This window comes from Ambystoma mexicanum, chromosome 9 (genome assembly GCF_040938575.1).
Source record: "Ambystoma mexicanum isolate Mex_15411 chromosome 9, UKY_AmexF1_1, whole genome shotgun sequence".
NCBI classification, from domain to species: Eukaryota; Metazoa; Chordata; class Amphibia; order Caudata; family Ambystomatidae; genus Ambystoma; species Ambystoma mexicanum.
This window is the reverse complement of record NC_090931.1, coordinates 792,054,023-792,068,951: the sequence shown is the minus strand read 5'-3', so window position 1 is coordinate 792,068,951 and position 14,929 is coordinate 792,054,023. Positions and strand designations below refer to the sequence as shown.

Here is a 14,929-nt window from a genome sequence, read left to right as displayed (position 1 = left end):
GAAAACATATTTTCGAAATGCCATTTTGTAGAGAAAAAAAGCTGCATTTTTAAAAATTTTTTAAACATTTTTTGTTTTATTTTTGTTTCGTTAGTAAAAAAAAAAGTGGGGGAACCCCCCCATTTCAAAAATAAAATAAAAACATTAAAAAAAAAAATGTCAGGCAATTTTGTGTCGACAAAATGGTATTTCGAAAATGTGGCATTCCAAAATGTCACTATAAACCGTCTAATACAGCCCCTATGTACTGGAGCTGTTGGGAAGGTGTCATTTGTGACTTCTTGAAATTGAGGGAGAAACCCAGTCTGTGGAGGAAGTGGCAGGTGACTTTCAGATGATCCAGAGCTTGTTCGGCAGAACGTGCCCTGATCAACCAATCGTCCAGTTAGGGGTAGATGTGAATCCCCCCTCTCCTAAGGTGCGCTGCCACCACTACCATTAACTTGGTGAAGACCCTCAGGCGGAGGTCAACCCGAATGGCAGGACTTGAAACTGATAGTGCGAGTTGCCAACTATGAACCTCAGGTATTTTCTGTGCTTGAGATGGATTGGCACATGAAAATAAGCATCCTGGAGATCCAATGACGCCAACCAATCCTGAAGCTGAAGGGCCTGAAGGATCTGAGAAAGAGTGACCATCTTGAACTTGTCCTTCCTGAGGAACTAGTTCAAGCTTCTTAAGTCCAAGATGGGTCTCAGTCCTCCGTCCTTTTTGGGAATAAAAAAATACGGGGAGTACCATCCCTTGTTCCTTTCCGCTACAGGTACTGGTTCTATAAAACCTTTCTCCAGCAGATTTAAGACTTCCTGCTGTAGAAGCAGATCTGGAAACTTCAAAGAGTGGCTCACAGGTGGATTGCTTTGAGGTTGCGTTAGAAAAGGAAGGCAGTAACCTTGGGCTATTATTTCTAGAGCCCAAACATCTGAAGTAATGGTTCGCCATTCCTGCAGATGCTGCGAGAGCCTGGCTCCCACAGGCGTCTTGTGTTGCAAGTCCTCGAAGTGGTTTTGTGGCTGTTGCTGCGGCCGCTGATGGTGAAGAGGCTGCAGCTGGGGCTGGCTTTCCAAGTTTTCCTCGTCCACCACGAGTGGCTTTTTTCTGGCCTCTTTGACTGGCCATTCCTCTCGCCTTTCCATAGGAGGAGTAATAACGATAGGATCGTCCCCTCCAAAATTGTCCTGATGCACGAAAAGGCTGAGGTTGCCTACTAGCAGCTCCTAAAGATTTGGCAGCCACTTTTGAGGTCTGAAACCTCTCAAGGCTCTCGTCAGCCTTGTTGCCAAAAAGGTGAGACCCGTCAAAGGGCATGTTCAAAAGACGGTTTTGCTCGTCCGGTGCACAACCCGACTTTCGCAACCACGTAAATCTGCGCATTACCGTGCTAGTGGCCATGGACCTGCTCGCACTATCTGCAATGTCCAACCCAGACTGAAGGGTTTCCTGCATGGCCTCCTTTCCACCTCTAACAATGGCTAGGAATCCTTCCCTTTCATCCCCTTCTGGTATGTGCTCTGCCGCCATTGCAATGCACTCCCACAGAGTGTACGGAAATTTTGCCAAGGCACATGTGGAGTTGGCCGATTTTATTACCATACTCCCAGCTGAAAATACCTTGCGAGCCCAACCATCCACACGCTTGTCGTCCCTATCCGGAGGGATGGAAGGGTACGCCACCTTATTTGAAGCAGTGGCTGCCTGGACCACCAGACTCTCGGGAGAAGGGTGTTTGGACAGATAGCCGGGGTCGCTACTGGAAGGGCGGTATTATGAGGTGAGGGACTTATTCACTGGAGGAATAGAGTCCGGGGTCTGCCAATTTTTGGCCAACCTATTTTATAAGGCTGAATGGAAGGGTAAAATCAGATCTTCGGTGGGACCATGATCCAATATATTGGTCAAATCATCTTGGATGAACTGAGTTGGTGGTCTAGGCCATCCTAAGTATTCAAACACCTTTGTCATTAATTGCCTGTATGAGGGATTGGCATGTTCCCCTGGTTCAGGTGAAGTATCAATTCCACTTTCATTATGCAAGGTTTCCATCAGATCCCTCATCCTGCTTTGCTCAGAAATCAGGCATTCTGGGGCATTTGGGGTGCCATATTTCAGTCCAAAAGGAACATCCTCCTCCTCAGACCTCCCCTGTTCTTCAAAAATTGAAGTTAAGGATTTGAAATATTCTTTCCTTTGAAGACGTTTAAAAACCTTTTCTGGGAGAGGTGTATCAGTGGAGCCTGAAGGCTTTACAGCCTTTGCAGCTTTTTCTTTTGCCGTTATTTTGACAGCTTCTGGCTGAATTGGAGACTTTGGGACATTTGGCGCCGAGGGCTACAGGATCGACGTCGACAAAGGCGTCAATGGCGTTGATGGAGCTGACGAAATAGTGGTTGTCGACGGAGTTGGCTTCGAGGGTGTCGAGGCGCTCTTCGAAGGCTCACCCTACGAGCGGGTTCCGGATGCGTCAGTGACCTCTAACGGTCGACTCGACTGGTCTTTTTCGCTCAGCATCCTGCAGGGTTCCCGATCCTTTCTCCTTTGATCACTGGGGCTCGAGGGCGCGTGAGTGTCGGAACGGTAACGCTCCTAGCCAGCTTCCTAAGGAGGTGCGGACTGAGGCTTAGCCTTTTCAATCACCCGCCATCATTTTTATTCTAAATGCTTCCCATTCTTCAGAGGAAGGATGTTTTGTCGGGCATTTCATTCTTTTGGGGGATTCGCCCGAGGACGAGGTGGAAGGGGACCGGTGGTGTCTTTTCTTGGACTTTTTCATCAAAGACAAAGAGTGGTGTAAACCACTTCGGGACCTAGACCAATGCTTTTGCCTTTTGCGTCGAGAAAATTTCTCCTCATGGGACCTTGACTCGACGCTAGAGGCTTTTCAGTCGGGTTTTCGACCTACCTGCAGTTTTCCCTTCCTCTCTCGCAAGACCTTCCCAGTCATTGCCTGACAATTCGTACAGGCCTCCATGTCGTGGCCTTCACCGAGGCACCACAGACATTCTCGGTGCGGGTCCGTGATGGACATTTTCGAACCGCAGGATTTACACTTTATGAACCCCGAACACGGGGTAGTCTGGGTCGACGAGGAGGACATTATCGAATATCTTCTTCAGTAACTGCATCACAGAACTACTCGAGGCGCGGCGAGTCTCCTAAGCAACACGTACTGCGGAAAAACAGAACTGAGGCCAACGGGCGCAGCGCATGCTACTTGTATACCCAATGACGTCTCCCTCGACAGAGGCCTCCGAGGGACCTCGACTCGACGACATCGACACATGGCGCCCTCTGCCGAGAAAACATTTCCGAAGCAGCTAAAGCTGGATGGAATACATCTAAATGAGGAATTTACGTTGGAGGACACAATCCATTCGAAAAGCTCATACTGACATGGTATCGCACATGCCATAACTTTTCTTCTTCAACTGTTCATTATGCTTCGGTCCTTTTACCTTCTTAGTTGTTAGTCCATCACGTCACATTGTTCTGGCAGTCACTCCCGCCTCTTCTTCAGCCACTTTCCCATCAGAACACCTAATCCCAAATACTTAACATTAACAATCCTTACCCTCAAGCCATATCCTTGCATCTAGTCAATCTACCTTTCTCTTTTCAAGCAAGCCACTCCCTGCATTTCCTCGTCCATTCTGTCTAAGGACACTGCTATTAGCAAGCGTCTGTTATGTAACAATGCCAAATGAGTAAGCAGAAAACAACAAAAACAGTTAATGTACAAAATATAGAGTACAAGCAAAATGTATTATTTATTCATGAATAATAATTCGATTATTTTAGAAGAATCTAACTTACCTGCCCCTTTGCAAAGCCACATAATAGTCTTGAACAGTCATTGTTGATACTCAGAGCAGAAACCGCTCCATACTGCGCTCCCACAGCAGTGTTTCCCAAGCAGAGACGAAGAGCCTGATTTGCATCTACACACAAAGCATGAATGTTATTCAAAGATGAACTGACTGGAGGTGCAATATAAAAGAAATTAAAAGAAAACAGGGCCATACACATGGATCGAAGAATAATAAGTGACCAACACATGCAAAGTTACTTACGTTTTCTGATAACATATCCATTTAGTGGCAAGACCCTAGGTTCAGAATGTTTTAAAACCAGCTACAGGCCAGTATTGGCAACTATGCTCCACCTAAACAGTAAGGTCAAATGAGCAATAAAGCACCAACCTCTCCTCCCCCAAACGCAGGCGTGTCGTATTGGCTACATAGAAATTGCCGACCAGTACAATGTCCCCCGATTGTCCTATAGCTTTGAGGATTTAAGAGTGAGCCTTTGTGGTCAAAGGGTAGGATTAGAAGCAATACAAGATAATGTATTATGCGCAGTAATCTAGGGCAATATTAAAAAGTTGGCTTTGGTACAAGTTCAATCAATCCTGTTGCAAAAAACGTGTTTGTTCAATGCATTTTTGCACCAGGGAAATGTTTGCTCCGTTTGCTCTAGGGGAGGAGTCAAGACTTCCCCCGCTAGATTTGGCTGTAGCTGTGAGCATTTTAATTCGGGTACAGTCCCAGCAAAGCCGGTACATCCGGTCATCCTGGCTAACTGCACTTGCACTGATGCAAAGTTTCTGTAATATGGCCTTTTGAGTCTTGCATCCTGTCGCGCACTAAAGCATGACTACAGAACATCCCATTGATGAATGTACATCAACAGTACACGAAACAAGAATCTTTTCATTTTAAAATCACTTTACAGCAAAGCAAAACTAAAAATTGCAAATGATGAGCTGTATTTCCGTCAGCGTTAATTATTAAATGCATGCCGCATGTGAAAGTAAAACAGAACAACACTGCGCCGCCCGGCGACAATGGGGGAAAAGGCAATAGAACAACTCGAATGCAAGCCAATCAAGCAGCAACAAACGTGAAACAACAGTGGATGATGATGAAGGGTGGAAGGGCATACTTAAAAAGTTGATTTGGGAAAATGGAGAATTACTCCCTACAGCGGGAGGACAGCAAGAGAAAATGTAAAGAGATACAGCAATAAAGGAGAACAACTTGGGAAAACAGGTTCTGCACAAACCGTCTCTATCCATGTCCTGGGATATAAGGAGTATGTGGAGTAGATCAAGTGGTTGTTGCATGGATGTCAAAAAGGTAAATGTCTTGGTTCTGTCAGAGGCTTTATGAAAACATGTTTCGGGGAGAGCTACTCCTTGTATTCACACCCATGACAGAAGGAACATTTTGACTTTGAAAGAATGTGTTATAGTATGGCACTGTACAATCTTTTATTGGCACCCATGTACTCTTGATTTTTTTGACTAACCCATTGCTTGCTCTAGGGCTGCACAAGATGCCTACTCACCTTGTCCTTAAGTTAGTGCTGTATATTCTGGGTACTGTCCTTTTATTGTACTGTAAGACCAGTGTAAGCTTCTAGCTAAATAAAATACACATCTTAAATCCTTTCCTATTTTTCAACGTTACCAAATTATAGCTAAGCATTTACCTGAGGAAAAAAACAGTTAAATCTATTTAGCTTTTCAATATGACAAATGCACAGCAAAACAGCAGGCATAGTGCATCGAAATAGCAGTAGTCTCCCGCTTGAGACCCTTGGGTGGTGAGGACCGATAGCCACCCCTTTGTTCCCGACATCAGTGAACTACATCTAGTAGTAAGGGAACCGGTGGGAAATGATTAAAAGACATTGCTAAGACAGCCAGTGCGTGCGCACTGAGTGCCTGCCCTATTACCAACAGGGAGTGAAGTCACCCACTAGGAAAATTGTAATAAATGTTCTGACTAAACTAACCTCGATCGCCATGTCTCCCAGCCCAGCTATTCAAATGAGTTGTTTTAAATAATTATCAGCAGTTCCTGATTGAAAGGATGGAAAACTAAATTGCCCACCTCGAGGGAACATGCGGAAAGCGGCTAAATCCATTCCCTAACTCCCGGGGAGACCCTTACTGGTGTAAAAACTAAGGTTTTGGTACAAATTAATCAGTATTCTACAATAGCACTGGACCCTAACAAAATAACAGGGGACAATTCATTCCTATACTCTTGCATCAGTCTAGAACAGGAGAATAGAAGTAACTTGAGGGGTCCTCACTTTCTAGAAGCTTCTGATTTGTTCAAACTTGTATCTCCAGTTATAGCAGGCACGGGCTCTAACAAGAATGACAGCATTTCATGAAGATGAGAGAATCCAAGAGAACGACCATACATCATCTACACACAAGGGGTTTGAGAGAAATACCTTTCGAGCAAAATCAATACAGGCGTTAAACCTATTATTGGAATCATTAGTGAGACGTTAAGACAACATCAGTCTCGAGGTTCGATCAAATTCAACAAAATTAGAATTCATTTTGAACAAATTGGAAAGCTGTGTGTCTGGTGTCCCAGGCAACACAATAACAACAAGGAGTAATCCCCCTGATCGAGACAAACACCAAGATGAACCAGTTGTAAATGAGATCCACAAGACTTCTGCAGCTTCATCGATAATTTGTGTGGTTGAGCTTTTTGAGGGAAAAGAAATTGAGGCAGTATCACACGATCGATCAATGATGGAGTCACCAGGCTATCAAGTGGAATTAGGCCGCCACTTAAATGTGTGAAGCCAAATGAAAAAAAATGTATCTATTGACCCAGCAGAAGAAAACACTAAAAATCAAAAAAGGAGGAATATCCAGAGTTCCAATACATTCTTCCAGACACCATTCAGAGTTCCAACAATGAAAAATATTGAGAATGGAAAGTCTGATTAAATTACAAACGTGCCCCTCATAATGTCAAAAAGCAAACTTCAATTTCGAGAGAAAAACAATCTAAAATAAAGGAGCAAAAAAAGTATTGACCTTGCTCAGATAATACAATCTTACATCTTGACTCGAAAACTAACATAACAGAAGTCCATCCATTAAGAGAAGATCAGGAGAAAGGTCAAAGGCTTAATTGTGAGGAGGCCTATATAGTGGAGTGAGGTGCAAGATCTCCAAGTCTCTATCTCAAGGAGCTCAGTCCAATCGAAAAACATCAGTCACGATGGACTGGGATATCTTGCGTAAAATGGGTTTGGTGTCACTATTCCCAAAACATATAAAAAGACAATTTGCAGCCTTTGGGCAATCTAATAGTGAGCTCTTAGTGTAAGCTGTCTTAGGTGTCAGTGCTTCCTGTAGCTGCAGCAGTTTGGTGATTAACACACTGAGTCTGCCAAGTGTAATGAATAAATGTAACAATTTAAATCGCCTGATGTTGCGCCAAATGAAGTTAATCACACAGGTATTGTATTTCAAACAATTTATTTTCCACACACTATTTGGAGTCTATTATTTGGTGATTGTGTTTTAATCGTGCATAGGTTAACTCATTGGGAGTATCTTGGTGATACATTGTCCTTGAGTGGTCTCTATGTTTCTGGCTTCACGTAGGTTTCAAATGTCAAGGGCCTGGGTTGCAAGTGTGCCCAAAGTCGTAGTAGAAGTGGAAGAAGTCGGAAAGGTGAAGCAGCCCGACCCTGAAGTGCTCCTGGAGCCGGTGAGTGAAGCTCAGTGTTCAGGTTCACTCAGAAATCCTTGCTGTAACTTTAACCTGCTCTAAAGTTACTTGCGTAAGAATAGAAGCAAGTGTAAACTGTTTGTTGTTGTGAAAAGTATTGCTAACATTGGAAAAGTGTCACACGCACTAATAATGAAAGCTGTAGTGTTCGCATAAGAAGAAAAGCATCTAATTTTCCATTGTTGAACTATTACTGTTGCCGGAGTAATCGCGTGTCCTTAATTAAAGGGGCAACGCCTGCTAAAACATTCCAAAAACCCAAACGTTGGCTTTCACAATTGTTAGAAGTATATACAGCATCAAAGGAAGGTTGTGTGGCCAATTGCGATTCACGATTTAACATCTGATATTACGTGGGAATACAATCACTTGCAGTGCTTTAAGGTTAAAGATCTACGTTTTAAGTGGTTGCTTGTGTCTTAATCTATTTTTTCTTTGAACACTCAACCTTGTTGTATTAAGAACAATTATTCTTTAAATCCAGAAGTTGTTGTACTACTAGAAGTATTACCCAAGCCAAGAGGCAGAACCTTTCTATAGTGAAGTAAATCCTGTTTAGATCTATCCACCTGATATGCAAAGTTGTTAAAGGGCCAGTGTCTTCTGATACAAGTGACATTGTTACCTGAAGTTGGAAGTGTGGCAATACAGCTCCAGGGTACAAGAAGGTGTGAATAATGCTCGGGAAGTGGTGTGCTGGGTGCTTGTAAAGATTGTGCAGACATTCTGCAATGCTGAGACTGAATTGAGAGAAAGTCAGTCTTGAAGCAGAGGTAAGTTTTCCTTGTGGGAGGAAGACAGACAGACGCGGCAAAAAGGCTGCCCTTTTCTTGGAGCATAGGAAAGAAGAGTGCCTTGCCTACCTGGTGAGGTTGAAGTGTCTTTTCTTTATATGACTAACAATCCTGAAGTATAAAGTTGAAGCAGAAATACCTGAAATGTGGTTATAACACTGTCAGTGGATGTTGCATTGAAGTTGGTTGAAATAGTGGCATACTGTGTAGCAAAGGAGTCTGTTCCCACGGTAACAGTAGTCGAAGGGTGGTTGTCAAGAGGAAAGCAACAACCCAAGACGAAGAACCCTGATAATTATACCAAATACACTGCAGAGGTCATAACCAAATGTAAAGTTGTAGAAGGAGAACCTGTTAATCTATTTTGTGACCTGTCACAACAATCTTGGAAAGAGGATATCCAGGATTACCATTGATGCTATTTTCTTGGCTGGGATTACAAGGGGGTCTTTTCAACTGAACCTGTTTTTTTTTTAAAAACACTTTTTATTTGCATTTTTCATAATAAAAGACAGAACATAAGTTGAAGAACTGTTCTCAGTGGATTTTTGTTTGATGAACTTTTGTTTTACTTGGAACTTAAAAGAACTGGTTCAAGACTTTCCTTTTGAACATTTGGGAAGTTGACATTGGACAACCCTGGGGAAGGGATTTACCCAGGACAGCAGAAGGTCACCCAGGACAGGTAGGTTTCAAATGTCCCAGGCCCTTGTGCAGCACGGGTTAAGTCCGGCCACACCAATCGGGAGTCTTATTCACTCTTCTGTCCCTCTGCTTGCTTTCTGCTACAGGCTTCGGGCTTCTGCACGGTAACAGCTCTGCAATTACAGCCACTAGGCACACATGGGAAAACCTCCACTCTCAGCACGTCTTTCTCAGTGCAGCCACAGCAATGCAGGGTTTGACAACATAGGACCCTCTCAGAACTTGCAGGTGAAGTCTGCTGTCCCCATGCTCCGGCATCCTTTCTGTGATCACACTTCCTCATGAATTGCCAGCCTCATGCTCTTCTACTGCTGCTACTACTACTGTCAGCCTTCCAGCTCCTTCCATCTTTCCTCTATTGCTGCAGCCTTTTATGCCTCACAGGTGGGACAATTGGTTTTGGGCGTAAGCCATTAATGTCAATTTCCTGACCGTTGCAAAGGCTGTTCGGCCTAATTGCCTGTCGTCTACATCTACATGCTTCTTCAGCCCTCTTCTTCATCTCAGTCCCTATAGGATTCTGGACATGTAGTTAACTTGATCAAAGTTAGGTTTTTCTACTTCTTGAGTATTTTTAGGGGAAGATTTAATTCTCTTAGAAATTTAAATAGAGGAGCTAGAAAGTTTTTACTCTGTTAGAGGAAGATGATTTAGAAAAGACAACATTTCTGCTATTCCTTGTAGTGTACCCTTGGTAATGAGGATGGCATATGATTTTAAGGACCAAAAGGATTCTTTCTTTTGGTATAATATGTTTTGGTATTACAACCCTAGGGTTTACCACCTTAGATTTAATAGGAGGTTGGGATACATGTGACAATAAGCCTTAACCTTTTCTGATATAGTGGTAATAAACTCCCTGTCAGAGGAAAAAGACTGCATCTCATCCCATGGAATCTCCTCACTACCCTGGGCCCTGTCTCCACCCAGCTGATCCTCCCACAATACACCACCACCCAGGGTTGGGATCAGGAAGCATCTGCCTTCCCCTGGCCACCTCTGAGGAGACTTTAGGCAGGGTTTCAGTGAGGGATTTGCAGGATTCTTCACAATATGTTCATGGTCGAGAATAGTTCTAACTGACCCTATCACTATTTTAACTAACAAAGTAGTACATGAGAATGTCTCCCTTCTCCTGGTCATCTCTTTTTGAAATGGCTTCTTTACGCAAAGGTTCTCTTTAGTGTGATATCTTTAAATAGTCTATAGTCTCTTGCATCGTTCTGGATAAGTTATTGCAACTATTTAACAATACACCTGGGTTTTATCTCCACTTTAGGGCCCGACTTTGGACAGTTCTCCTTGATGCCCTTTCTTATTGTCTGTCCCGGACTTGTGTGTCTTTCTGACTCTTGTATCATAGACCTTCTTATTAGGGTGTACTTTGTTGTAATTTGACTATCCCCCTCTCGTGGGGCGCCTCACTTTGATTATCTCTCTGCCTATCTGGCTCACTTGATTTCACTTCCCAATCATACTTTTAGGATTCTTTCTCTGGAATCCTCCACTCTTTACTTCATAAAACCATGGGGTACTTTCCCCTCTTCCCAGGGCTTTGGTGCCCAGTCCTTAATGACTCCTCTCTCAGGCTTATTCGTTATTCTCCATCGCTTTTCACAGTTCTACTTAAATGGTTTTAATATTCAGTAGCTCGTCAACTTCTCTTTGACAAGTTTTTCCCACTTCATAACGTTCCCCTGGCAGCTTTCCGGTTCTCCCGGTTACCTCCCTGTCTGCAGGGGAAAAGTGTCGGACTCGGCACTCGCTCGGGTTCTCTTCCTCCGCTCTGAATCTCGTGCTTCTTAATATTACTGGCATCCCACCCTCGGCCTTCTCTATCCGTGCGACCGGTTAGAGTTGCGGGCAATGGGGAGTCTCGTCTACCCTCATCTGGATGGTTTCTGAATAGTTCGACGGGTGCACAGTCTACCAAGAAGTCATTGTGGTCAAGCCACCACTGGGATTATGATTCCCTTCTCTGCTGTTTCTACGTCCTCGTAAACACAGGCCTCCAGGGTTTTCTTCTGGCGTTCAGGACTCCTCTGAAAGTCACAGGACCTCTGGCTCTTTTTCGCTATGCCTCTCCGAGGCATGATGTTGTCAGCGGGCTTCCCCTGCTTACAATCTCCTCTCTCCTCCACCTTGCCTCTCTGCAGCTAGCTCTTCTCCCTCTGCTTTGTCCCTCCACGGCACGCTCTCTCTCTTAGGTCTACTCGTCTCAGTTAAATGTACCCATCGCCTTAAAAAGACAGATTCTTTTCCTTGTGCATAATGATGTATTTTAGTTTTGCTTTCAGCCAAACATCTGGATCTTACAATGTTCTTCACACCTGATAGTCCGATATCTAGGTTCAGGGTCTCCAACCTGTAGATCGCGAGCTACTGGTAGCTCGCATGAGGCTTCCCAGTAGCTCTTTGCATCCAACACCAAATGAGAACTTTGTTTTTATTTTTGTGTCTGAAGTCCCTGGGCCTCCTCTGTTGCCCCTTGACCCCTCCCTCTCCTCCTCCTGCAAAGCCAGCAGTAAATAGCTGTGTGCACAGTGAGAGGAGGGACTTCATCTGGGATTGCAGTGCTTGAGGCTATGTCCCAACAAGTGGTTAACTATCAATAACAAGCGTAAATAGGAAATGTGTGTTGTGGCCATTGTCACCAAGAGGTGCAAATGATGGCTGATTAGAAAGGGAAGGGGTGCATACACACTGTTTCTTTAGATTTTTTTCCAGTTAGCCTTACTTTGCATGCTGGCAATAGTAGGCTTTCAATCAGAATGGAGAAAACAAAGCTACAGCTGTAATCGTTTTTTTGATCAGTGTGTGTGTACAAAATAAATACAATCCTAGCGAGTCCCAGCATGCAAGAAAAAAGGTATATCTAGCAATATGTATTACTGTTTATGGTAAAAGTGTGAATTATTTTTTTGATTTGAAGATACAGAGTTCTGGTTTAAGGCAGTATTACTCCAAATGTATTGAAGGTGAAGATGGAATTTGCTGCGATATAAACAAGCCCACATGTATGCATGCCCCAATACAGGAATTCAAGAGCTAATCGCACTTTTACACTTAAGTAAATGTGGAAAACCACTAGCTGTACTGCTTTGTGGTCCTGATCCACTTACATTTATAAAACTAAACGGGAATGTAAAATTACATGCTATCAATGCGCGTACTTAAAAAACATTATTTGAGAGTTCTGTTTCAGACTATGTTTTACGAATTAAGTAATTAGGTGGAAAACGTGAGCAGCGGTTTGTATATGTATATATATTTTGATATGTATAGGATTAATATAATTTAAACTTAGTAACTAAATAACAGAGCACTGTACAAAACAGGGTGATACATACAAGGAGTGAATATTGAAGAGAGCAATGGGACGGGAGAGCAATTAATAGGGTTGAAAATCAGAGAGATCTACAGAGATCTTCAGGATATCTGTATGTGTATGTTCCAGTTCTGGCAGGGGATTTTCAATCTTTCATTACTGGGTTGAAATAGTGTAATTTATGAGAACTCTTTTTGCCAAAAGAAAATGGGCAAAACACCATACAATTTAGTAATTCTTTAACACATGCAATATTCCAGTAGATGCCGTGTCACCAAAAGTATGCGAGATATGCCAGCACTGACACTGCGAAACACATGTTGATTCCATTTCAAACAATATGTCAGAAGAGTCTTTTTTTTCAACTACTTTAAGTACGGTTGCACAGATAAGATTGGAAAATAAAAAACTGTTCCTTTGGGCACCAGATGAAAAGCAATGCTAATTACCTAGCCCCCAAGCAATCCTCCCAGCCACCATCATGCCCCCCAGACTCCTGGCCCCCGTCTCCTTCCCCCATATGACAAGTGTTAGGCAAAGTTTGTATGCAGTACCCTCTGGGACCACTACACACAACTAGGACTACAGGTGTAAGCAAAACCAACCTTTGGTACAAGTCTGTACCACACAGTTGTTAGTAGCGAGCTGAGCAGTCAGGCTTATCTCAAGAGGGAATGTGAGCTTGCAAGGGTGTTACACAAAGGTCTACAATGACAAGTATTCAGATAGACATTTATACTCAAGGTTTCTTGGTAAAACACTTCTTAATTTATAAAGCATTCACTAAATAGGACAACAAATAGCACACAACAATTATACTACAATACTGAATACTAAGCAGTTGAGCTCCCTTGAAGTAGGAGCCAAATAGCATTGAAGTAGGAGCAAAAAGGCATAAGTTGATAAAACTAATATTACAATTACTCGAAAACAGTGCAAATAGTTTGAGTTCACCAGAGTAGTTGATTCAATTCAATAGGCAGGCCAAAGTCAATGGGCTAGTGTCTTGTATAAGTAAAAACGGTTCTGGTATTTAAAACGGAAAGGTCTTTGCCACGATTCTTAGAAGTAGTTCACGGAAGAAAGGTTTGTATGTCGGGTCACAAGCTGACTAGGCCTGCAAGTTGCAAAAACTTTTGCGGTGAGAGGTAAGTTCTCTCGGTCGGGTTTTCACAGTACCTTATATTGAAGAAAAAGATACAGCTGAAGACTTCTGTTCCTGGCGGTTCCTGCAGATCTCGCTGTTCCTGAGCCTCAGTTGTGGGGACAAGAGAGAGGACGTCAGGGGACTCCTGCACTGCACAGGGACGGATCTCAAGATGGCAAACTTGGCAAATCTTCGATGCCGGTTGCTTCTCCCTGGTTAATCCTAACCAGCTCCGAGAATGGTATCCATGTGGCTTACGAGTTGATTGGTCCTACCAACTCAAAGGAAGAAGTCCTCCTTGAAGGGGCTTCTCTGTCAAGATGAACTTGGTGATTCGGACCTGCAGCAGGGCTCCAGCAGGCAAACCAACAGTCTAGTATTTGCAGCAGCCGTCCTCTTCCAGCTCGTATTCGGTTCTTTCGTTCCAGTGGTTGACTTCCAAGCCAAGAGACTCGCCTTTTAAACAGTTTTCTCCCTTTCATTCTAGCCTAGCTGCCACTCACCCAGCAGGGTGGCTGTCCTTGCCGGACAGTCAGCCAGCCAATCACGACAGAGTGCATTTGGGTTTCCTAGGAGACTAAGCACAGGGAGTTTCAGGTACCTTCCTCACTTCCTGCCCACCCCAGACACTCAGACGCCAGAGGCAGTCTTCAGTCCTGAAGCCGCCAAAGGCATAGAAACAAAGGGACCAAACCTAGTTTGGCGCGCAGAGAAACACTAGAAGGACCTTTCCAAAAAGAAATGGCAAAAAAAAGAAGACCGGGACCTGTTTAAACAAAGGGGCTTAAGGCACCGTCTTGAAAAACATGGCTCCAGCGATTTATAGCTACCGGTGTTCACGGTCGGGAACAAACATGGTAGTTCATTGTTAAACCACTGCCACCAGCCATTTCGATAGGAAAGGGTAGCATTTGACTGCTACATGAGTTTCTAGACACCGGGGATAGTAGGTAACCCCTCCAGCACTCTATGGTAAGACAGTGCGTGCTGGATCTAGGAATCTAAAAAGACTAGTAAAGTCGATTTAACTTTACATTCTCTGGTAATCAGTAGTTTATCCTAGAGAAGGTATATAAACCTTGGGAGAGCCCAGAAAGGCTTCCCTGTGTTACTGTATTGAGGGTGCCGTGTAACACACATGAAAAGATGATACCCATGGAGTTATCATATAACACCATAATGCAAGAACACAAGAGTAAGACACACATCAAAATACATGAGAGAGTGGGGAAAAAAGGCTCACACTCTCTCCAGCTAAAAAAATCAAGTCCTCAAAATCCAGCAAAGTTGCAACAAGAAGAACAACAAGAATTGTCCATTTTAAACCATTTTTGTGAAGGTGCAGTCCTCAATATGTCTGACATATCTGTATATGGTATGGCCCATTGGTCATGTACCAGAATT

The 14,929-nt window shown here is 43.5% G+C and overlaps 1 protein-coding gene across 3 annotated transcripts in view; it reads right to left on the bottom strand.

Annotated features, from left to right (window-relative positions):
- Nucleotides 1-14,929, bottom strand: part of VPS8 (VPS8 subunit of CORVET complex) — a 2,529,257-nt gene that overhangs the window by 2,222,339 nt on the left and 291,989 nt on the right. For all 3 annotated transcript variants that reach the window (XM_069615741.1, XM_069615740.1, XM_069615739.1), the window contains exon 7: nt 3,812-3,936. In XM_069615741.1, the coding sequence (XP_069471842.1) occupies nt 3,812-3,936 (125 nt within the window). The remainder of the gene's footprint in view (nt 1-3,811; nt 3,937-14,929) is intronic.